Source organism: Elgaria multicarinata, chromosome 3 (genome assembly GCF_023053635.1).
Source record: "Elgaria multicarinata webbii isolate HBS135686 ecotype San Diego chromosome 3, rElgMul1.1.pri, whole genome shotgun sequence".
NCBI lineage: Eukaryota > Metazoa > Chordata > Lepidosauria > Squamata > Anguidae > Elgaria > Elgaria multicarinata.
Window position 1 is genome coordinate 150361863 of NC_086173.1, and position 23968 is coordinate 150385830.

The 23968-nt window shown below is 44.8% G+C and overlaps 1 protein-coding gene across 1 annotated transcript; it reads left to right on the top strand.

The window, feature by feature from the left end:
• Nucleotides 1-2088: 2088 nt before the first annotated feature.
• Nucleotides 2089-22422, top strand: LOC134396015 (zinc finger protein 160-like). The gene is made up of 4 exons (XM_063122336.1): nucleotides 2089-2211; nucleotides 11984-12115; nucleotides 18321-20153; nucleotides 21336-22422. Exons 3-4 carry the CDS (start codon nucleotides 18410-18412, stop codon nucleotides 21416-21418), a joined length of 1827 nt encoding a protein of 608 aa, XP_062978406.1. The 5' UTR covers nucleotides 2089-2211; nucleotides 11984-12115; nucleotides 18321-18409; the 3' UTR covers nucleotides 21419-22422.
• Nucleotides 22423-23968: the final 1546 nt, after the last annotated feature.

Here is a 23968-nt window from a genome sequence, read left to right on the forward strand (position 1 = left end):
TCTGGGGGCGACGGAAGAAAAGGTCCTCTGGAAAACTGATGTCAGCCTAGTTTTAGCTGACTGAATTAAGTTCACCCCAGGGGACCTGAGTGTGCGGGGCGGACTATATGGGAGAAGGCGATCCCGCAGGTAACCTGGACCCAAACCATTTAGGGATTTAAAGGTAATGACCAACACTTTGTACTTTGACCGGAAACTAATTGGCAGCCAGTGGAGTGATTTTAATGTTGGGGTAATATGCTCACCCCTGGATGTTCCGGTGACCAACCTGGCTGCCATAATTTGAACTCGTTGAAGTTTCCAAACTAGGTACAATGGTAGCCCTATGTAGAGTGCATTGCAGAAGTCAAGCCTTGAGGTTACCAGCGCATGCCCTACTGTCTTTAGGTCTTTTGACTCTAAGAAGGGCTGCAGCTGGTGTATCAGCCGAAGCTGATAGTAGGCACTCCTGGCCGTCGCATCCATCTGGGCTGTCATTTGGAGCGACGGATCCAGGAGCACTCCCAAACTGCGAACACAGTCTTTCAGGGGGAGTGTAGCCCCATCCAGAACTGGCTGACACACCTCCAAACCTAGGTCAGAGCCCTTGACAGCAAGCATCTCTGTTATTATTATTATTATTATTATTATTATTATTATTATTATTTATTTATATAGCACCATCAATGTACATGGTGCTGTACAGAGTAAAACAGTAAATAGCAAGACTCTGCCGCATAGGCTTACAATCTAATAAAATCATAGTAAAACAATAAGGAGGGGAAGAGAATGCCAACAGGTACAGGGAAGGGTAAGCAGGCACAGGGTAGGGAAAAACTAACAGTAGAAAGTAATAGTAGAAGTCTGCACAACATCAAGTTTTAAAAGCTTTAGGAAAAAGAAAAGTTTTTAGTTGAGCTTTAAAAGCTGTGGTTGAACTTGTAGTTCTCAAATGTTCTGGAAGAGCGTTCCAGGCGTAAGGGGCAGCAGACGAAAATGGACGAAGCCGAGCAAGGGAAGTAGAGGCCCTTGGGCAGGCGAGAAACATGGCATCAGAGGAGCGAAGAGCACGAGCGGGGCAATAGTGTGAGATGAGAGAGGAGAGATAGGAAGGAGCTAGACCGTGAAAAGCTTTGAAGGTTAACAGGAGAAGTTTATATTGGATTCTGAAGTGAATTGGAAGCCAATGAAGAGATTTCAGAAGCGGAGTAACATGGTCGGAGCGGCGTGCTAAGAAGATGATCTTTGCGGCAGAGTGGTGAACAGAAACCAACGGGCTGATGTGAGAAGAAGGAAGGCCAGAGAGAAGAAGGTTGCAGTAGTCCAACCGTGAAACCATTTTGTGAAACTGTTTTGTCTGGATTCAGCTTCAGTTTGTTTTTCCTCATCCAGCCCATTTCCCTCCATCGGCGCTCCAGTCGTCTGGTCAGGTTGAGATTTTCCTTATAGACCACAGCTACTATAAGCCCCCCCCCCCCCGCCCACTTTTCCTCACCTGCTCGATAACACAGTACCCAGCTGGGAGAGCCTGGGCCCATGTTGGGCCACTGTCATCTCCCAGCCAGGTCTCTGTGAAACATGCCAGGTCGGCCCCCTCATCTGTGAGATCATAAATTTGTTTTGTTTTTAACCGACCTGGCTTTGCAAAGGAGCAAGGAGAGGGTCCGTGGTTGGCTTGGTTCGTTCTCCATATCTCCCTCTGCCCTGCACAACTTGAATTGTCGCCTCCTTTCCATTATACATTATACATCTACAATAACTTCACAATAGAAAATTAACAACAATACGCAATTAACAGGGGAAATTAACATTACTAATTAATTAATGGTACCTAAGACAGAGCAAAGCCCTGAGCAACACATTTTAAGGGCAGCGGCCTTTTCTATAAGACATCAATATGTGGTTTTTTTAAATCTGCAAAGTATTGGAGGCCCTTGGCATCCCTGAGCTTTGTTGGTGGAGGAAGAAATAAGCATGCCGAAGGGGAGACTACAATTCCCAGGAGCCTCTGCTGCTCCGTAAAAGGAAAGGACAGGACTACATTTCCCAGCAGTCCCGGGCTGTTTGTTACGAGGAGGGGTGACGGCCTTGTATTGGGGGAACCGTTGGCTGATTAGGTCTTGGGACTTGGAGACGCTGCAGACCCGGGACGAAGGCAGCAGACTTTCAGGGTGGAGGTGGACGAATTCCCGCAGCCTTCAAAAGCACCTGAATCCCCCTTTGCAAATGCCGGTAAGTGGGGAGAAGGGACCAGATTTTTTTTGGGGGGGGGGGCGTGTTTGTTCTCCTGGAGAGCCCCCTTGGCGTGGAGGCTTTCACGATGGCGTTACAAGAGGGAGCAGCGTTTCGGGTCCCTCCTCCTTTGTCCTTCTGGAAGGCGGGAAGGAAAGGAAGAGAACCGGAGAAGCTGGGAAGGAAGCCTGGAGGCCTTTTCAAGCTTGGGGAGCGTCTCTTGCTAACTCAGAGGAGAAAGCACGGAACGTACTAAAACGAAGGACACCGAATTATTATTATTATTATTATTATTATTATTATTATTATTATTATTATTATTATTTTAGCGCCATCAGTGTACATGGTGCTGTACAAAGTAAAACAATGAAATAGCAGAACCCTGCCACATAGGCTTACATTCTAATAAAATCATAATAAAACAATAAGAAGGGGAAGAGAATGCACCAAACAGGCACAGGGTAGAGTAAAACTAACAGTTTAAAAGTCAGATCAAAAACAAGTTTTAAAAGCTTTAGAAAAAAGAAAAGATTTTAGCTGAGCTTTAAAAGCTGTGATTGAACTTGTAGTTCTCAAATGTTCTGGAAGAGCGTTGCAGGCAGTGGAAGAAAAGGGAAGACGCCAAGCAAGGGAAGTAGAGACCCTTGGGCAGGTGAGAAACATGGCATCAGAGGAGCGAAGAGCACGAGCGGGGCAATAGTGTGAGATGAGAGAGAAGAGATAAGAAGGAGCTAGACTGTGAAAAGCTTTGTAGGTTAACAGGAGAAGTTTATATTGGATTCTGAAGTGAATTGGAAGCCAATGAAGAAATTTCAGAAGTGGAGTAACATGGTTAGAGCGGCGAGCCAAGAAGATGATCTTAGCAGCAGAGTGGTGAACAGAAACCAATGGACTGATGTGAGAAGAAGGAAGGCCAGTGAGAAGAAGGTTGCAGTAGTCCAAATTAAAATACTTAAAGGAGTTAAACATTTAGTTTTCATAGAAAACCACACAGAATCAAAATATAAACTAACAAGTGGTTTTGGGGAACAGTTCCTATGACCCCCAACACAGTGGTTTCTAGGGATCATCTCCAAACATAAAAAGAAAACAGAATACAATAAAGAGAAGGTGACTGCAGTTTCATGCAATGCTTCATAGGCACCAGTTCAAAAAGACCAAAATAAGTGGAGGAGGGGTTGCCAAAAACTGCCACAGATTATTACCATGTTTACATCTGCCCCCCCCCCCCAAACACCCTCTCCTCACAACAATGCAGGCCAGCATTTCAAAGTAGCCATAGGGATACACGGGAATGATACTACAAGCCACTCAAGAACCAGAAGAAGCTGAAAATGCTTGAGGAGGTTGAAATTAGCAATCCAAGCATCCTAAGACTCTGTGCTTGATACATGTTTCATTGAACTTGCCCCTTGCGCATAGCCATAATATGGGGTGTCATTCAGAATGGCCATAGGAAAGCATTAGGCTGTCACAAGAGGCACAGAGAAAAGAGGGGGAGCCCCAAAATTCTTGTAGAGGCTTGTAATAACACACTAAGCATCCTAAGAGTTTTTGCTGCAGGAAAGCTCCATTGTCATGGCCCCTATACTGCACACGGGCACATGAGGTTTCTTCAGAATGGCCATAGGAAAGCATGGCGCTATCTAGCAACCCCAGAAAAATCAGGGACAGCCCCAAAATAATCATAGAGGCTTGTAATAGCACACTAAGCATCCTAAGAGTTTTTGCTGCAGGCAAGCTCCATTGTCATGGCCCCTACGCTGCGCCCGGGCACTTGAGGTTTCTTCAGACTGGCCATAGGAAAGCATGGCACTATCTGGCAGCCCCAGAAAATCAGGGGGAACACCAAAATTCTCATAGAGGCTTGTAATAACACACTAAGCATACTAACAGTTTTTATACTAACTTAGGCATACTAACCTCCGTCTTTTCTGGATTGAGTCTCAGTTTGTTAGCCCTCATCCAGTCCATTACCGTGCCCAGGCACTGGTTCAGAACAGTCACTGCCTCACCTGGATTTGATGAAAAGGAAAGGTAGAGCTGGGTATCATCCGCATATTGGTGACACCTCAGTCCACATCTCCAGATAATCTCCCCCAGCGGCCTCATGTATATATTAAACAGTATAGGGGATAAAATAGAGCCCTGCGGAACCCCATTGCTTAGGAGCCACGGCACAGAGCAATAATCCCCCAGCACCACCTTCTGGAATCGGCCATCCAAGTAGGAGTGGAACCACTGCAATGCAGTACCTCCAACTCCCAGCTCAGACAAGGCTTGTAATAGCACACTAAGCATGCTAAGAGTTTTTGCTGCAAGTGTGCTCCATTGGAACGGCCTCAACGTTGCGCACCGGCACATGAGGTTTCTTCAGACTGGCCATAGGAAAGCATGGCACTATCTGGCAGCCCCAGAAAATCAGGGGGAACACCAAAATTCTCATAGAGGCTTGTAATAACACACTAAGCATACTAACAGTTTTTGTTGCAGGCGTGCTCCATTGGAACGGCGCCTACGCTGCGCACGGGTACATGAGGTTTCTTCAGAATGGCCGTAGGAAACATGGCGCTATCTGGCAGACCCAGAAAGTCAGGGGGAACCCCAAAATTCTCATAGAGGCTTGTAATAACACACTAAGCATGCTACGAGTTTTGCTGCAGGCGTGCTCCATTGGAATGGCCCCTACACTGCGCACGGGCACATGAGGCTTCTTCAGAATGGCCATAGGAATGCATGGCGCTATCTGGCAGCCCCAGAAAATCAGTTGGAGCCCCAAAATCCTCTTATTTATTTATTTATTACATTTTTATACCGCCCAATAGCCGAAGCTCTCTGGGCAGTTCACAAAAATTAAAACCATAATAAAACAGCCAACAGGTTAAAAGCACAAATACAAAATACAGTATCAAAAGCACAACCAGGATAAAACCACGCAGCAAAATTGGTATAAGATTAAAATACAGAGTTAAAACAGTAAAATTTAAATTTAAGTTAAAATTAAGTGTTAAAATACTGAGTGAATAAAAAGGTCTTTAGCTGGCGACGAAAGGAGTACAGTGTAGGTGCCAGGCGGACCTCTCTGGGGAGCTCATTCCACAACCGGGGTGCCACAGTGGAGAAAGCCCTCCTCCTAGTAGCCACCTGCCTCACTTCCTTTGGCAGGGGCTCACGGAGAAGGGCCCCTGTAGATGATCTTAAGGTCCAGGCAGGTACATATGGGAGGAGGCGTTCCTTCAAATAACCTGCCCCCAAACCATTTAGGGCTTTAAATGTCAATACCAGCACTTTGAATTGGGCCCGGACCTGGACTGGCAGCCAATGAAGTTGTAAAAGGACTGGCGTCATGTGATCTCGCCAGCCAGTTCCTGTTAGTAAACGGGCTGCCCTGTTTTGCACCAGCTGAAGCTTCCGAACCATTTTCAAAGGCAGCCCCACGTATAACGCATTGCAGTAATCCAAACGAGAGGTTATCAGAGCACGGATAACTGTAGCTAGGCTATCTCTGTCCAGATAAGGGCGTACTTGGTATATCAACCTAAGCTGATAAAAGATGCTCTTTGCCACTGAGTTCACTTGTGCCTCAAGTGACAGTTCTGGATCCAAGAGCACCCCCAAACTACGGACCCAATCCTTTAGGGAGAGTGCAACCCCGTCCAGGACAGGGCAAACATCACCTCGCCGGACAGATGAACCACCCGCTAACAGTACCTCCGTCTTTTCTGGATTGAGTCTCAGTTTGTTAGCCCTCATCCAGTCCATTACCGTGCCCAGGCACTGGTTCAGAACAGTCACTGCCTCACCTGGATTTGATGAAAAGGAAAGGTAGAGCTGGGTATCATCCGCATATTGGTGACACCTCAGTCCACATCTCCAGATAATCTCCCCCAGCGGCCTCATGTATATATTAAACAGTATAGGGGATAAAATAGAGCCCTGCGGAACCCCATTGCTTAGGAGCCACGGCACAGAGCAATAATCCCCCAGCACCACCTTCTGGAATCGGCCATCCAAGTAGGAGTGGAACCACTGCAATGCAGTACCTCCAACTCCCAGCTCAGACAAGGCTTGTAATAGCACACTAAGCATGCTAAGAGTTTTTGCTGCAAGTGTGCTCCATTGGAACGGCCTCAACGTTGCGCACCGGCACATGAGGTTTCTTCAGAATGGCCATAGGAAAGCATGGCGCTATCTGGCAGCCCCAGAAAGTCAGGGGGAACCCCAAAATTCTCATAGAGGCTAAGCATCCTAAGAGTTTTTGCTACAGGCGTGCTCTATGGGAACAGCCCCTATGCTGCGCACGGGCACATGAGGTTTCTTCCGAATGGCCATAAGAAAGGATGGCGCTATTTGGCAGCACCAGAAAATCAGGGGGAGCCCCAAAATTCTCATAAAGGCTTGTAAGAACACACTAAGTATGCTAAGAGCTTTTGCTACAGGCGTGCTCCATTGGAATGGCCCCTACGCTGTGCACTCAATCACAGCTTTCAAAACTCAGCTAAAAAACTTTCTGTTCCCTATAGCTTTTAAATATTGAGTTTGTTCTGACTCTATACTGTTTAGCTTCACCCTACCCAGTGCCTGTTTACACTTCCCTGTGCCTGTTTGCATTCTCTTTCCCTCCTTATTGTTTACTATAACTTTATTAGATTGTAAGCCTATGCGGCAGGGTCTTGCTATTTACTGTGTAATCTGTACAGCACCATGTACATTGATGGTGCTATATAAATAAATAATAATAATAATAATAACACGGTGTGGTGGAACCCGAAACCACGGGTTCCTGTTGTTCGCTGAGTGGTGGTCACAGACTCTCAAGACACAATTTCTCTCTCCTTAGAAGGTTTATTACGAGCATCCTGCAGTGCTGCAAGGTGACAGTCCCAGAAGACCTGAGGAACTGCCCAACAATTTCAGGAAACGTCAACATATTTATAGGGTTAGTTCCCCTTAGATACAATGGCAGAACTTTCCCACCAATCATAATATAGCTCTGAAACACAACAACAATGAGAAGCCAAGCATTTAGGCATGTACAGAGTTTGAGTGCTTCTCTGACGAGAAGATACTACATTACCATAGTTACAGAAAAACATCTCTATCTGTTACTTTCTCGGTTATCTTATCTTGCAGACATTCTCCACCTTCTGACTGCCGGGGTGGACAATGCCTATTTTGTCACACAGTTTCAGCATCAACTTAATTCTAAAAGCAATTGCAGTCTTAAAAATATGTTTTTAAAGAACAGGAAGCCATGAACTTTATATAACTAAGGATTATAGGCCATTTCCCTATACCTAGGGGCATAGTAAAAGAACCAGCTAAATTTCCTCGACAACGGGCACATGAGGTTCCTTCAGAATGGCCATAGGAAAGCATGGTGCTATCTGGCAGCCCCAGAAAATCAGGGGGAGCCCCAAAATTCTCAAAGAGGCTTGTAATAACACACGAAGCATGCTAAGAGTTTTTGCTACAGGTGTGCTCTATGGGAACGGCCTCTACGCTGCGCACGGACACATGAGGTTTCTTCCGAATCGCCATAGCAAAGCATGGCGCTATCTGGAAGCCCCAGAAAATCAGGGGGAGCCCCAAAATTCTCATAGAGGCTTGTAATAACACACTAAGCATCCTAAGAGTGTTTGCTAGAGGCGTGCTCTATTCGAACGGCGGGCACATGAAGTTTCTTCCGAATGGCCATAAGAAAACAATGGGCCTATCTGGCAGCCCCAGAAAGTCAGGGGGAGCCCCGAAATTCTCATAGAGGCTTGTCATAACACACTAAGCATCCTAAGAGTTTTTGCTGCAAGCGTGCTCCATTGGAATGGCCTCTACATTGCGCACAGGCACATGAGGTTTCTTCTGAATGGCCATAGGAAAGCATGGAGCTATCTAGCAGCCCCAGGAAATCAGGGGGAGCCCCAAAATTCTCATAGAGGCTTGTAATAACACACTAAGCATCCTAAGAGGTTTTGCTGCAAGCGTGCTCCATTGGAATGCTTCCTACACTGTGCACGGGCACATGAGGTTTCTTCCGAATGGCCATAAGAAAACAATGGGCCTGTTTAGCAGCCCCAGAAAATCAGTGGGAGCCCCAAAATTCTCGTAGACATCTGTAATGAGACCCTAAGCATGCTAAGTGTTTTTCCTGCGGGCAAGCTCCATTGGAATGGCCTCTACATTGCGCACAGGAACTTTAGGTTTCTTCAGAATGGTGATAGGAAAGCATGGCGCTATCTGGAATCCCTAGAAAAACAGGGGGAGCCCTAAAATTCTCATGGAGGTTTTTAATAAGACCATAAGCATCCTAAGAGTTTTTGCTGGAGGCGTGCTATGTTGGAAAGGCCCCCACGTTACACACGGGCACATTCAGTTTCTTTAGAATGGCCATAGGAAAGCATGGTGCTATCTGGCAGCCCCCAAAAATCAGGGGTTCATTGTCTTTTTATACTGCCTGAGGGTCTCTGCTTGGTGCATTCTCCTTAGAACTGCCCCCCCTCCTTGTGCATGTCTATGTTATGAGTAGTCCTTCAGAATGGACATCGGTATGCATTAGGTTGCTACAGAAATGAGAAGGAGTCTCAAACTGCTCCAAGTGGTAGACTTAGTACCCTGAAATGCATGTATTTCGTTTCTTACCAATGTATCTGATGCTTGTGGAATTTTAATTTAGTAATTAAAACCAGTTCACCAGCTCATATAAAGTGTTTCCTGCAAGTAGAATGCTAGCAGGTCTTTTTGGAACTACACAATTTGCTCCATTATTATGTTTAATGTCCTAACCGTTATTATGAGTTAAATGTCCTTGCATTATGATGTGTATCCTATGCATGTTTAGACAGAAAGAGGTCCTACAACTCCCAGCATTCCCCAGACAGCATGGGGGTGGAAGGATTAAAGCTAGAGGATGATCAAATTTTAGCTTAATAAACCAAGAGATGCAGACTTTTTGCCTGTGCATTCAGCAGCATTTTGTGACAAACCAGGAAGTCTTCCATGGTGAAGCTTCCTGTAGATCCTTCGTGGTTTAATATCCTGGCTTGTTCCGAAGCTGTTAAGCAGAGTTTCCTGTTCAGATGAAAGAGGAAACAATAGTTAATGGAAGACTTCCTGCTTTGCTTGTTGGCTCGTGCAAAGGGGGCTACGTGTGGATATCCAAAAATTTCATTCATAAAAGTCAGCTTATTTAGTCAAAGTATTACTGTTTGATGAATCTGCTGCCCTTTTGTTAATTCTCTTTTTAAATTGAATAGTTGGAAGAAATCTTCCCTTCCCATTTCAATTATCTAGCATCTAGTTTGTTTTATTATTATTATTATTATTATTTATTTATATAGCACCATCAATGTACATGGTGCTGTACAGAGTAAAACAGTAAATAGCAAGACTCTGCCGCATAGGCTTACAATCTAATAAAATCATAGTAAAACAATAAGGAGGGGAAGAGAATGCCAACAGGTACAGGGAAGGGTAAGCAGGCACAGGGTAGGGAAAAACTAACAGTAGAAAGTAACAGTAGAAGTCTGCACAACATCAAGTTTTAAAAGCTTTAGGAAAAAGAAAAGTTTTTAGTTGAGCTTTAAAAGCTGTGGTTGAACTTGTAGTTCTCAAATGTTCTGGAAGAGCGTTCCAGGCATAAGGGGCAGCAGACGAAAATGGACGAAGCCGAGCAAGGGAAGTAGAGGCCCTTGGGCAGGCGAGAAACATGGCATCAGAGGAGCGAAGAGCACGAGCGGGGCAATAGTGTGAGATGAGAGAGGAGAGATAGGAAGGAGCTAGACCGTGAAAAGCTTTGAAGGTTAACAGGAGAAGTTTATATTGGATTCTGAAGTGAATTGGAAGCCAATGAAGAGATTTCAGAAGCGGAGTAACATGGTCGGAGCGGCGTGCTAAGAAGATGATCTTTGCGGCAGAGTGGTGAACAGAAACCAACGGGCTGATGTGAGAAGAAGGAAGGCCAGAGAGAAGAAGGTTGCAGTAGTCCAACCGTGAAATAACCAGTGCATGAACAAGCGTCTTGGCAGAAGAGACAGACAAAAATGATCGAATCCTGGCAATATTATACAGGAAAAATCGACAAGATTTAGCTACTGCCTCAATATGAGGAATAAAGGAGAGCGAGGAGTCGAAGATAAAGCCAAGGCTACGAGCTTCCTTGACCGGAGTAAGCGTAACATCATTGACAGTAAGAGAAAATGAGAGATGAGGAGAAGGTTTAGGAGGAAAAACAAGCAATTCAGTCTTTGCCATGTTAAGCTTCAAGCGACGATGAAGCAGCCAAGCTGAGATATCTGAAAGACATGCCGAGATACGATCGTGAACATCAGGAGAAAGTTCCGGAGATGACAGATATAGTTGTGTATCATCGGCGTACAGATGATATTGGAGACCATGAGATTGAATAAGCTTGCCCAAGGGCAACATGTATAAGGAAAACAACAACGGGCCAAGCACCGAGCCTTGCGGAACCCCTACTGAAAGGGGAAAGGAGGAAGATGAGCTGCCATTAGTCAACACGCTGAAAGAGCGACCCGCTAGATAGGAGGCAAACCAGTTATAGACAGAGCCACAAAATCCAAGGTCATGAAGGGAATCTAAGAGTGTCAAAGGCTGCAGTTAGATCAAGGAGAATAAGAACGGAATAATGGCCTTTAGACTTGGCAGTAAGGAGATCATTGGTGATCTTAGTAAGGGCTGTTTCGGTGGAATGCAGAGGACGGAATCCAGATTGAAATGGATCCAAAGCAGAGTTACTAGAAAGAAAGTCAAGACAGCGAGAGTAGACCGCACGCTCCAGGATCTTTGAAACAAACGGCAACAAAGAGACAGGTTGATTGTTTTAATATTGTGTTATTGATTGTTTTAATATAAATGAAGCACCAAACATGGTTTTGAATTTACATTGAAAATGATGTTAGTTATTGCTATAAAGTTTAGTGATGTTACTTTTATAAAGTTGAAATAAGAAAAGTGGGGGGAATTAAGACTGAAACCCCCACCCCCACCCCAAGCTATAAGCAGTTGCAATAATGGTAAAACATCTGTTTCTTTTTATTGACCTGGCTGGCTTTTTTCTGGCATTAGCAAAAAGGGGTCCAGAAAACCTGGAAAGGAATTCTAGGTGCTAAGCCCATATTAAAATGCTTGAAGTTTTAACAGTATGCTTCCGTGAGAATGAGACGTCACATTTTAGGACATATTTATTTCTTTAAAACAAGGATATAGGATTGCAAGTCCCATTTTCCATCCCATTGGCTAGGGCTGATGGGAATTGAAGTTCCTCAACATCTGGAGGGCCACATGTTCCCTTTATAGTCTTAACAATCTAAAAAGTCATTACACAGAAGGAAAAAGCCATAAACAAACCCTAGTTCAAAGCTGATTTATGATCCTGGTTTGTTTGGGCACAATAAACCATAATGCTAGGTTCAGAGGTAATATGAAGCTATCTCCCCTTCTTGGTTTGTTTACCTGCTTGCATAATGGATGGAATGAAGAGCTGCATGCACCAACATACTGCTCATTCACATGACTGGATTATTAAGCCATGATTCCTGATTTAGCATGTGTGAACGTGACCAGTGTTGGAGATTCTGGGGAAATTGGGATTAAGTCAGTTCTCTCCCTTCTCATAGAATCATAGAATAGTAGAGTTGGAAGGTGCCTATAAGGCCATTGAGTCCAACCCCCTGCTCAGTACAGGAATCCACCCTAAAGCATCCCTGATAGATGGTTGTCCAGCTGCCTCTTGAATGCCTCTGTTTTGTTTATGTAGAGTCAACCGACCTTTGATGATGTGGCTGTGGGGGGCGTAGCCTAGCAGTCGAATGATACAGTAAAGTTCTTCCAAGCTCCGGATGTCTGAAGCCTAGAAACGCATTTATCTCCGTATGATTGGCATGATAAAGTGAGTAAATCTCAGCAGTATTATGAATCCTCCGTGAAGTTGAAGCATGTAAAAAATCCCTCTCAGTGTAGCCGGAAAAGCTAGTTTCGATTTGTGGCTGAGAAGGGGGAAACGCATGGAAGGTACTAAAAATAACTTTTTAGTACTGCTCTAACAGTCAGGAAGTTTTTCCTGATGTCCAGCTGGAATCCTTTAACTTGAGTCCATTATTCCGTGTCCTGCACTCTGGGAGGATCGAGAAGAGATCCTGGCCCTCCTCTGTGTGACAACCTTTTAAGTATTTGAAGAGTGCTATCATGTCTCCCCTCAATCTTCTCTTCTCCAGGCTAAACATGCCCAGTTCTTTCAGTCTCTCTTCATAGGGCTTTGTTTCCAGACCCCTGATCATCCTGGTTGCCCTCCTCTGAACACGCTCCAGCTTGTCTGCGTCCTTCTTGAATTGTGGAGCCCAGAACTGGCCGCAATACTCTAGATGAGGCCTAACCAGGGCCGAATAGAGAGGAACCAGTACCTCACGTGATTTGGAAGCTATACTTCTATTAATGTAGCCCAAAATAGCATTTGCCTTTCTTGCAGCCATATCGCACTGTTGGCTCATATTCAGCTTGCAATCTACAACAATTCCAAGATCCTTCTCGTTTGTAGTATTACTGAACCAAGTATCCCCCATCTTGTAACTGTGCCTTTGGTTTCTATTTCCTAAATGTAGAACTTGGCATTTATCCCTATTAAATTTCATCCTGTTGTTTTCAGCCCAGCACTCCAGCCTATCAAGATCACTTTGAAGTTTGTTTCTGTCTTCCAGGGTATTAGCTATCCCACCCAATTTTGTGTCATCTGCAAATTTGATCAGTGTTCCCTTCACCTCCTCGTCCAAATCATTAATAAAAATGTTGAAGAGCACTGGGCCCAGGACTGAGCCCTGTGGTACCCCACTCGTTGCCTCTCCCCAGTTTGAGAAGGTTCCATTGATAAGTACTCTTTGAGTCCGATTCTGTAGCCAACTGTGAATCCACCTAATAGTTGTTCCATCTAGCCCACTTTTAGCTAGTTTGTTAATCAGAATGTCATGTGGTACTTTGTCAAAAGCTTTGCTGAAGTCAAGATATATGACGTCCACAGCATTCCCACGGTCCACAAGGGAGGTTACCTTCTCAAAAAATGAGATCGAATTTGTCTGACAGGACTTGTTCTTGACAAATCCATGTTGGCTTCTAGTGATCACCGCATTGATTTCAAGGTGTTTACAGATTGACTTCTTTATAATCTGCTCCAGAATTTTCCCAGGGATGGATGTCAGACTGACTGATCTGTAGTTCCCAGGTTCTTCCTTTCTGCCCTTTTTGAAGATAGGGACAACGTTAGCCCTCCTCCAGTCGTCCGGCACCTCACCCGTTTTCCATGAATTTGCAAAGATAATAGACAAAGGTTCTAAGAGTTCTTCCGCTAGCTCCTTCATTACTCTAGGATGCAGTTCATCGGGCCCTGGAGATTTGAACTCATTCAAGGAAATGAGGTGTTCTTTGACCATTTGTTTATCAATCTCAAACTGTAATCCTGCCCCCTCAACTTCTGCTTCGCATTTTCCAGGGGGGTCATAGACCCGCTTTTGGGAGAAGACTGGGGCAAAGTAGGAATTGAGCACTTCAGCCTTTTCTTTGTCATCTGTTATCAATTTGCCATCCTCATTAAGCAGTTGAACCACCATTTCTTTCCTCTGTCTTTTACTACTCACATATATGAAGAAAGCCTTTTTATTGCTTTTAGCATCCCTCGCTAATCTCAGCTCATTCTGAGCTTTAGCCTTCCTGACACCATTTCAGCACTTCTGCGCCACTTGTCTGTACTCTTCTTTTGTAGCCTGGCCTTCCTTCCACTTCCTATATGTGTCCCTTTTTGTTTTCAGGTCATCTCTAAGCTTTTTGTGGAGCCACATTAGTTTCCTCTGTTGTCTTCTATCTTTTCTCCTTGTTGGAATTGTTTGTAACTGTGCCTTTAAAATTTCCTTTTTTAAATACTCCCACCCATCCTGCACTCCTTTTCTCATTAGGCTCATTTGCCATGGGACCTTACTTATCATAGTTCTGAGTTTATTAAAATCAGCTTTGCTAAAATCCAGAGTACGTGTATGGCTACACTCAACTTTTGTCCCCTTCATAATCAAGAATTCAAGTATGACGTGGTCACTTTCCCCCAGAGTTCCCGTAACTGCCACTTTATCCACTAAGTCATCCCTATTGGTCAATATCAAGTCAAGGATTGCCGATCCTCTAGTTCCTTCCTCCACTTTCTGTAGGAGAAAGTTATCACCCACACATGTCAGGAATTTCTTGGAAGGGCCACTTTTGGCAGTATTGGTCTTCCAACAGATATCAGGGTAATTGAAGTCCCCCATCACTACTACATCACACTTCCTTGAAACACTGGCAATTTGTTTCTCAAAAGTTTCATCCTCGTCTTCTCCGTGATTGGGTGGTCGGTAGTAGACTCCGATTGTCATGTTCTTTTTATTCCTTGCCCCATTTATTTTAATCCAGATGCTCTCGATGGGGCTCCCAGTCTGATCCGCCTGTATTTCTGTGCAGGGATAGGTATTTTTAACATATAGTGCAACTCCACCTCCCTTTCTATTTCTTCTGTTCTTTTTGAACAAGTTATATCCTTCAATTGCTATATTCCAGTCATGGGAGTCATCCCACCAAGTTTCAGTTATACCTATCAAGTCGTATTTGCCTTCATGTAATAAGAGTTCAAGTTCATTCTGTTTGTTTCCCATGCTCTGGGCATTAGTATATAGACATCGAAGACCATGTGTTTTATAGTCTGGCTTTGTTCCTACATTGTTGCGGACACTATTTTGGGGCACTATTGGAGCTGTTCTCTGTACTGTGGTGCCTTGGCCTTCATCCATTGTTGCCTCGAGGTTTACGTCTCCCGCCCCCATAAGGTTCAGTTTAAAGCCCTCCTGATCAAGTTCTTCATGCTGTGGCCGAACACATTCTTTCCAGCCCTTGTGAGGTGCAACCCATCCCTTGCCAGCCGTCCATGTTCCAAGTAGCGTAGCCCGTGGTCTCAGAATCCAAAATTCTCACGTCGGCACCACCTTCGTAGCCAGTCGTTCATCCGGAGTATTTTTGTTTCCCTTTCTAATCCTCTTCCAAGAACCAGGAGGATGGATGAGAAAACTACCTGGGCCCCAAAGTTCTTCAGTTTCCTTCCCAGAGCTTCATAGTCTGAAATGATTTCTTCGTAGCTCTGCTTGGCGACATCATTTGTTCCCACATGGATGAGAAGAAAGGGGTATGTGTCCGTGGACTTTACAGCACACCTGGCGAGTCCATGGGTCTTCATGACATACTTGGGTTTCAATCCCACGCAGCAAGGAGTCTCCCACAACGACTACTCTTCTCTTCTTCTTGGTTGACCTACCTTCTGCCTCTTGTTCATTGTTGCACGGTGTCTGCTGTACTTCTTCCTCTGCAAACTGTCCTTCAGACCCATCCTCCAGAAGCTGAAAGCGGTTGCTTAACTCTAGTGGTTCCACCGGTGCAGAATGCTTTCTAGTTCTTCTGCTCCTAACTGTCACTCTTTTCCAGGGAGTTTCCTCTTCATTGCCTTTCCTCCCCTCAGCATACTCCACTTCTGCTTCAGCTGGCTGTTGCTCTTCAATCTCGTGTGCTTCTTGTTGCTGTTGCAGTTCCACCGTTCCGTCTAAGAACTCCTCGTCTTCTCTTATTCTTTGGAGGGTGGACACTCGCCGCTCAAGTCCTCTCACTTTTTCTTCCAAAAGTGCCACCAGCTTGCACTTGTTGCAGGTATACGCCATGTTGAGCTCAGGCAGAAACACGAACATTGCACACCCTTTGCAGGTCACCACCTCTAGGGACTCCTTTCCATCCATATTGTCTATTTCTGCTTTGTTTTTTCCTTTCTGATTATAGTGGAATTGCCTTTACTTTGTCCTGTCCTCTCTGAAGGTACACAACTATATGAGTATGTCTTAAGGGAAAATAAGTATTTTTGGTTGGTTTTGTTTGTTTGTTTGTTTTGTGGGGTGGATGGGTTTCTCTTTATGTTTTTCTTTATTCCCCCCCTCTTTTTTTTTCTTAGAGGCCTCCCCCTTGGCCTCCCCTGCCGAACTCCCCCTGTCAAACTCCTGTTTGCTCTTCCTGTTCACTCGCTCTCTGGGAACTGGCTTACTTTTGTAGCTTCTACTTGAGCTGGGCCAGCTGCTCTTCCCTGCTTCTGCTCAGCTCCAAGTCAGGAAACAGAATGTTTATCCTAACCTTGTTAGGATGACATGCTAAGCCACAACAGTTAAGCATTTTGAGCTAAACATCATGGTTTAGCGTGTTGTGTGAACCATGCCTTAGTGTGTCATGTGAACTATTCCTAACCATGGTGGCTACATAACCACAGTTTAAACACGCTCACTAATCATTTGCTGCAAAAGGATAAGCAGCTTAACCGTGGCTTAGCATGTTATTATTTATATTTATTTTTATTTAAGCATTTTTATGCCGTCATTCAGCCAAAAAAGGCTCTCATGGCGGCTTACAAAAGTATTTCTTGACAGTCCCCGCCCACAGGCTTACAATCTAAAAGACATGACACAAAAGGAAAGGGGATTGGGAGGGAGGAGGAGGGAGAAAAGGAAAGCAAATTCAGGCACTACAATCTTTGTTGCAAAGTTCAGCAGTTACAGTTGACAGCAGGAGGGAGGGAGCTCTCAGCTGGAGCTGGACTCAGGCACGGTGGAGAGGTGCCTGGCTGTTGCTTCCTCCCTCACTGGTGTTGTCTCCACAGGCCCATTACATACCATATCATCATGTTTAAAAAAAATTCTAAACCACCCAGAGAACTTTAGCTATTGGTCAGTATAGAAGTTTAATTATTTAGTATATCTTGAGATGGTGAATTCCATAAACAAATTAGAAATTGTAATAATCTAATACTGTACATAGTTTTTAGAAATTATTTGGAGAAGTAAATATCTGAATACCTTGTCTTAAACATCTTATTCATCATGCTAAAATAAAACATCCCATAACCCGTTTTTTCTTCATTTTTTCCAATTTTTTGAAAAAAAACCCCAAGAAGGCTTCCAAAACCCCCCCATTTTTCCCTGATTTTTTCCGGTTTTTTTCTGGGCCTTCACAACTCTAACCAAAGCTCAAGGGATATGAACATAAGAAGACCCCTGCTAGGTCAGACAAGGGCCCATCTAATCCAGCCCTCTCTTCACACAGTGGCAAACCAGCTGTTGACCAGGAACCCACAAGCAGGACATGATGCAGCAGCCACCCTCCCATCCGTGTCCCCGAGCAACTAGAGTATAAAAGCTTACTGTGTTTCATATTGCCGGTTGCACTTATCCATCAGGACTCAGCCATTGATAGCCTTCTCCTCCAGGAATTTATCCAAACCCCTTTTAAAGCTATTCACATTGGTGGCCATCACTACATCTTCTGTTAACGAATTCCAGACTTCAACAATGCGCTGCGTGAATAACTCCTTTTATCTGTCCTGAGTCTCCTTTTAGGCCTGGAGGAGAAGGCTATCAATGGCTAGTAGCCCTGATGGTTATGTGCTACCTCCAGTATTTGAGGCAATAAGCCTGTGTGAACCGGTTGCTGGGGAACCTGGCTGGGAGGGTGCTGTTGCACCTGTGTCCTGCTTTGTTGGTCCCTTGTCGACAGCCGGTTGGCCACCGTGTGAACAGACCACTGGGCTAGATGAACCCTCAGTCTGAGCTAGCAGGGCTTTTCTTAGGTTCTTATGCCTGCAGGGCCAAACCACCCCTCCACACTCCCTCTGGAGATCGGTTCTTTTCTTTATACCAGGGGCAGGGATCCTTTGGCCCTCCAGGTGATGTTTGCCTGCAACTCCTATCAGCCCAGCCAGCATGGCAAATGTTCAGGGATGATGGGTGTTGTGTATTTCCAGATGTTTTGGGACTATCTCACCCTCTTTTAAAGCCATCTAAACTAGTGGTTGACACCAGATATTGTAATCCAGTCATGGGATTTTCTGTTGTTGATTATTATAATTGTGTATGTGTGTTTTTGTACATAGGTAGATTGATAGATTGTGTGTGTGTGTGTGTGTAGAAATGACATTATTTGTTTTATCTTGAAATAATGAATTCCACAAACAAATTATAGGAACGTTCAGTGCCTCTTTTCTGTTTTGCTTTTTATCCCAGGAGATGACTTGAGGAAAAACAACCAATGTTGCGTGTGTAGGAAGTGTTTTACTCAGAAACTTAATCTCCCCAGACACCAGAGAGCCCACATGGGAAGACCTAAACGGCACAAATGTTTGAGGTGTGGGAAAACGTTTGCTTCCCAGGCAAGTCTTTTAATTCACCACAGAGTCCACACTGGGGAGAAACCCTACAGTTGTCCAGAATGTGGGAAATGCTTTTCTCAGCAGCATCATCTCGTGAACCACCAGAGACTTCACACAGGAGAGAAACCTTACAAATGCATGGAGTGTGACAAGTGTTTTGCTAATTCTTCTACCTTGGCGAACCACCAGAGTGTCCACACGGGCGAGAAACCCTACAAATGCATGGAGTGCGGAAAATGTTTCGCTTTTGGCTCAGGCCTCGTGGCACACAACAGAATCCACACTGGAGAGAAGCCCTATGCGTGTTCAGAGTGTGGGAAATGTTTCCGCTCCCGGTCCCAGCTTGTGAAACACCAGAGGGTTCATACAGGGGAGAGAAGCTACAAATGCATGGAATGTGAGAAATGTTTTGCTGTCAAATCTACCTTAGAGATCCACCAGAGAGTCCACACGGGAGAGAAGCCCTATAAATGCACCGAGTGTGGGAAGTGTTTTGCTTACCACTCGTCTTGTATGAATCACCAGAGAATCCACACTGGAAAGAAACCTTACCAATGTCCCGAATGCGGGAAATGTTTTTCTCATCAGCCAGATCTTAAGATCCATAAACGGGTCCACACCAGAGAGAAACCCTATCAGTGCTTGCAGTGTGGAAAATGTTTTGGTTATGAGGACAGTCTTGCGAAGCATCGCAGACTCCACACCGGAGAGAAACCTTACAAATGCATGGAGTGTGGAAAGTGTTTTGTTCAGCAGTCGAACTTTGTGACGCACCAGAGAGTCCACACCGGGAAGAAACCTTACAAATGTATAGAGTGTGGGAAATGTTTTACTAATCCATCGGGCTTAGTGACACACCAGAGAGTACACACAGGAGAAAAGCCATATGAGTGCCCCAAGTGTGGCAAATCTTTTTCTCGTAGCTCAAGCGTTGCGAAACACCAACGGTCCCACACCGGAGAGAAACCCTATGAGTGTGTGCAGTGCGGCAAGTGTTTTGCTCACTATTCCGACCTTATGCTGCACCACCGAGTGCACACTGGAGAAAAACCTTACAAATGCTCAGAGTGCGGCAAGTGTTTTGCATCCCGCTTAGGTTTAGTGGAACACCAGAGAGCTCACACGGGGGAGAAGCCGCATAAATGCTTGGAGTGTGGGAAAAGCTTTGCTCGCCATTCAGGTCTTACAACGCACCAGAGAGTCCACACGGGAGAGAAGCCCTATAAATGTGTGGACTGTGGGAAGTGTTTTTCTCAGCAAACACACCTAGCAACACACAAGAGAATCCACACAGGGGAGAAGCCTTACAAATGTCCCGACTGCGGGAAAGGCTTTGCGCAGCGCGCACACTATGTGATTCACCAGACAATCCACTCGGGAGAGAAACAGTTCAAGTGCTTGGAGTGTGGGAAATGTTTCGCTCACAAGTTAACTTTGGTCATCCATCACAGACTGCATACGGGAGAGAAACCCTATAAATGCCTCGAGTGCGGGAAATGTTTTCTACAGAAGTCGAGTCTTGTGTCTCATGGACGGGTGCATACGGGAGAGAAACCCTATCAGTGCCCTGAGTGTAGGAAACGGTTCCGTTACCACAGTAATCTTGTGATTCACCAGAAGGTCCACATAGGAGGCAAACAGAACCAGACTAAGCCCCAGAAAACCCATACGAGCGAGAGGCGCTCTGGTAAGCTGCTTATGTATATAACAGAGGCTTGGAGGAGGAGGGGGGAGTCAATGTATTTTTTTATTTATTGCATTTACATTCCACCTTTTTTCCTCTAAGGAACCCAAGGCGGTGTACATAATTCTCCTCCTCCTCTCCATTTTTATCCTCACAACAACAACAACCCTGTGAGGTAGGTTAGGCTGAGAGTCTGTGACTGGCCCAAAGTCACCCAGTGGGTTTCCATGGCCAAGTGGGGATTAGAACTTGGATCTACCAACTCACGGTCCACACTACACCACACTGGCTCCCATTGCTGTACTCTCTGCTCACGGACACACTGGGATTGTTCACACAAAATGTAAACCCACACTGAGTGGTTGAATGTGGGTTGTTATTGAACCAAGGGTTAGCATTTTGTCTGAAGCCTCAACATTTTCCACAGGATGGCTTGTTAACCACCCTGAACAACCCAACAACAACCCATGGGTTCTTTCTCTTTTTCCTCACTCCTTCTGCCACCCCTTCTCTCTCCTTCCTTCCTTCCTTCCTTCCTTCCTTCCCACCCTTTATTTATTAATTTATTAATTACATTTCTATACCGCCCAATAGCCGGAGCTCTCTGGGCGGTTCCCTTTCCCTGTCCTCCCTGCTCTCTGCAACTCCCTTTGGTTTCTCACTCTTTGCCATCCGTTTTCCCTCATTCTTTCTGTTACCCCTTCTCTCTATCTCTAGCATCCCTTTTTCTCTCCCTCTTTTTTCTTGCCCAGCAGGCTACCAGGGGAAGAGGCAGATTGCTCCTGTCTTGGCTCTGAACTGATCACATCCATAGGGCTCTTGAAATAAGGCCGAGGGCCACATGAAATTAGGCCGAGCGCTGCGGGTCGCCCAGCCGGTATACACAACTGCGGGCAGACCCTTATTTAAAGGCACAGCTCTGCTTCTATCAACTTGTCCCTCTCTTGTAATTCTTTCCCAAGCTGTGGCACTTCTTCGTGGGTAAAGCTTTGGCTAGCGGGCGGTATAAAAATGCAATAAATAGATAAATAAATAAAGATGAAGAGTGACAAGGAAAAGCTAATCTGCTGTCTCATGGTGTCACAGTGTCAAATCATTCATTTCAATTTACTTTCCTCCCTGCTCCCCAACCCTTCTCCAGGATCTGAGTTGGTAATTCTCTGATTTTATTTCTTTTCATTCCAGCACAAAATTCGAAGATGGGGCATTCCTTTCCTAAGAGTGGAAAACATCAAAGCCACCGCCGCACAGGAAAGAGAACTGTATGAATGGCTTTTATGCAGGAAAATGTTGTGCCAGAAAGAAGCAGTCTTTCATAACAGAAGCCATGCAGAAAAGATGCCGTCCGGACACCAGAAGGTTCATGCAAAGCGAGAAGTTTTAGATAACAGTTTTGATAGGGCATCTGAAGAAATTGCATGAAGAGTGTTAACATTTCCAAAAACTTTGCAAATTGTGGAAGGAGACTAATGTTTTACTGTTTCTTGCTAATTATATATGACGTAAGTGTTTGTGATGTTTCACTGATTATTGCTATTCAGGATGTAAGTGCTGTTTGGACTGATTTGGCTAGAGGCTATGAGAAATACAAATACCATGTTACAGAGATGGTCGTGGATCTTGCCAGAATTGCAATTTGTCTACCAATTTATCAAAGGCAAGGACAATGTGATTGCTGACAGACTATCCAGATGAGGTTCTGTGTTGGTGAGGACTTTGTGAAACATACCAAGAACATTTCTTCAATTTTGGACACTGCATGTCCTTGGGAGCAAGAAGTATGCTCTGCTTCATTTTAAGGGCTGGGGGAGATGTGACGTTTTACTGTTTATTGCTAATTATACATTATGTAAGTGTTTGTAATGTTTTACTGATTATTGCTATTTAGGATGTAAGTGCTGTTTGGACTTTGGATGGTAAGTGGTTAATTCTGTTGGGAGGGGGAGCAAGTGGATAGAACGTTGGAGTGAATGCTGATTGGCTGTTGGATTCAGGTATTTGAATGACAGCTAGCAGTTAGAAGCAGCAGTTAGGAGTTGTGTGTGGAGAGTTGACAGAGTGAGAGGTTGTCTGGGTTTGTTTGCTAAAGGGTTTAGAACAGAGTAGGATCAACGTGTTTATTATTTGGGGGAAAGAGTGAATGATAGGAGATAGTGGGTAGAGTTCTCTGGTGTACCAAGTCCAATTCAGCACACAAGGAGGAGAGGAGATGAAGTATGGGTCAAACAATGTTTATTCTGCAGAATAAGAGAAACAAGGAGATAATTGCTGCAAAGCATGTGCCTACCTCACAAGGGAGGTAGCTAGCTCTTATACACTATCTTCTCTGGTGTCACATACGCAGACACCATCTAACAGGAAATTTCTAGCTGAAAAGTCCAATACTTGGCATGTTCTTATTTGGGGGAAAGAGTGAATGATAGGAGATAGTGGGTAGAGTAGGCAGGGTTACATAGGATACTGGATTGTAACAAACAAGTATTGCAATAAATGAAACCATAAGATTTATAAACTGCATGAATTTAATTATTGTTAAATAAAAGTTATTTTGTTTCATAAATTGGATTCTTAAAGTACCTATTTATTTATTTATTTATTTATTTTTTACATTTTTATATCGCCCAATAGCCGAAGCTCTCTGGGCGGTTAAAAAAATTAAAACCGTTATGAACATAATAAAACTTCCAACAATCTAAAAACCCAAATACAAAATACAATATAAAAAGCACAACCAGGATAAAACCACACAGCAGAAATTGTTATAGGATTAAAACACAGGATTAAAATAGCAAAGTTTAAATTTAGGTGTTAAAATACTGAGAAAATGAAAAGGTTACACAGTGTTATATGGTGGCAGCAGTGAAGGAAAAGAGTGAACAAATCGTCTTGGGCTGGTTGCAGTGAGGCCAAAAGGAGGCAGTGAGCAGCATTATGATGATGTAGTCCATGGTTGGGATCCTTTTATTATAGGGAGAAGTAAAGGAGACCCAAAGGGAATGATCAAAGACCTAAGAAAACACAGCATCCTCGCATCTTTTGAGAGCTGCCTTTCACCACCCATCCATGCATTACCCTCATAATGAAAGAACGAGTATAAATGAGACCTGCATGGCCTGTATTAGCCTCACGGGTTCCAGTAGCCCGTACAGTTGGGCTTCAGCTGGAGAGTTCCTTTCACCTAACTAGAATCATAGAATAGTAGAGTTGGAAGGGGCCTATAAGGCCATCGAATCCACCCCAAAGGACACCTGACAGATGGTGGGGGTGATGTCAGTGGGGTGGTGATTCCGCTCCTGGTTTCTGTCAGAACCCTAAAGGAGCTCTCTGAGGTGCTTCCCCACATTGGATAGCTCCTTCGGAGTTCCCACTAACACCAGAGCCACCAGCCTCCCATGCATCTCACCCTTGACTTGTCTCACGTTCCTCTCACGGAGAGACCCAGAAGTGTATGCCGGCAGGGAGCCAAATCCTTTTCAGTGGTGGTAGCAGCAGCTGCGGCAGCTTCCTTCCTTCCATTTGGGGGTGGTTGCTCTACAGAGCATGCGGCTCTAGGATTTCCCTAGCTACACCTCAGAAATCATTCGGACAGACATCTTGAACTTCAGTCTTGGGGGCCAAATATGGACCTCCAGGATTCCATAGAAGGCCCGGGTCCCTTCCTCTGGCCCCGCCCCATTTCATAGAACCATAGAATGGTAGAATTGGAAGGGGCCTATACACTCATTGAGTTCAACCCCCTGCACAATGCAGGAATCTACCTTAAAGCATTCTCTGACAGACGGCTGTCCAGCTGCCTCTTCAAGACGTCTAGTGTGGGA

Coding starts and splice junctions, on each gene's coding strand:
- LOC134396015 (XM_063122336.1), top strand. CDS start 18,410: ATGGGAAGACCTAAACGGCACAAATGTTTGAGGTGTGGGAAAACGTTT. Junction 20,154..21,335: donor TACGAGCGAGAGGCGCTCTG/GTAAGCTGCTTA, acceptor TTTTCATTCCAG/CACAAAATTCGAAGATGGGG.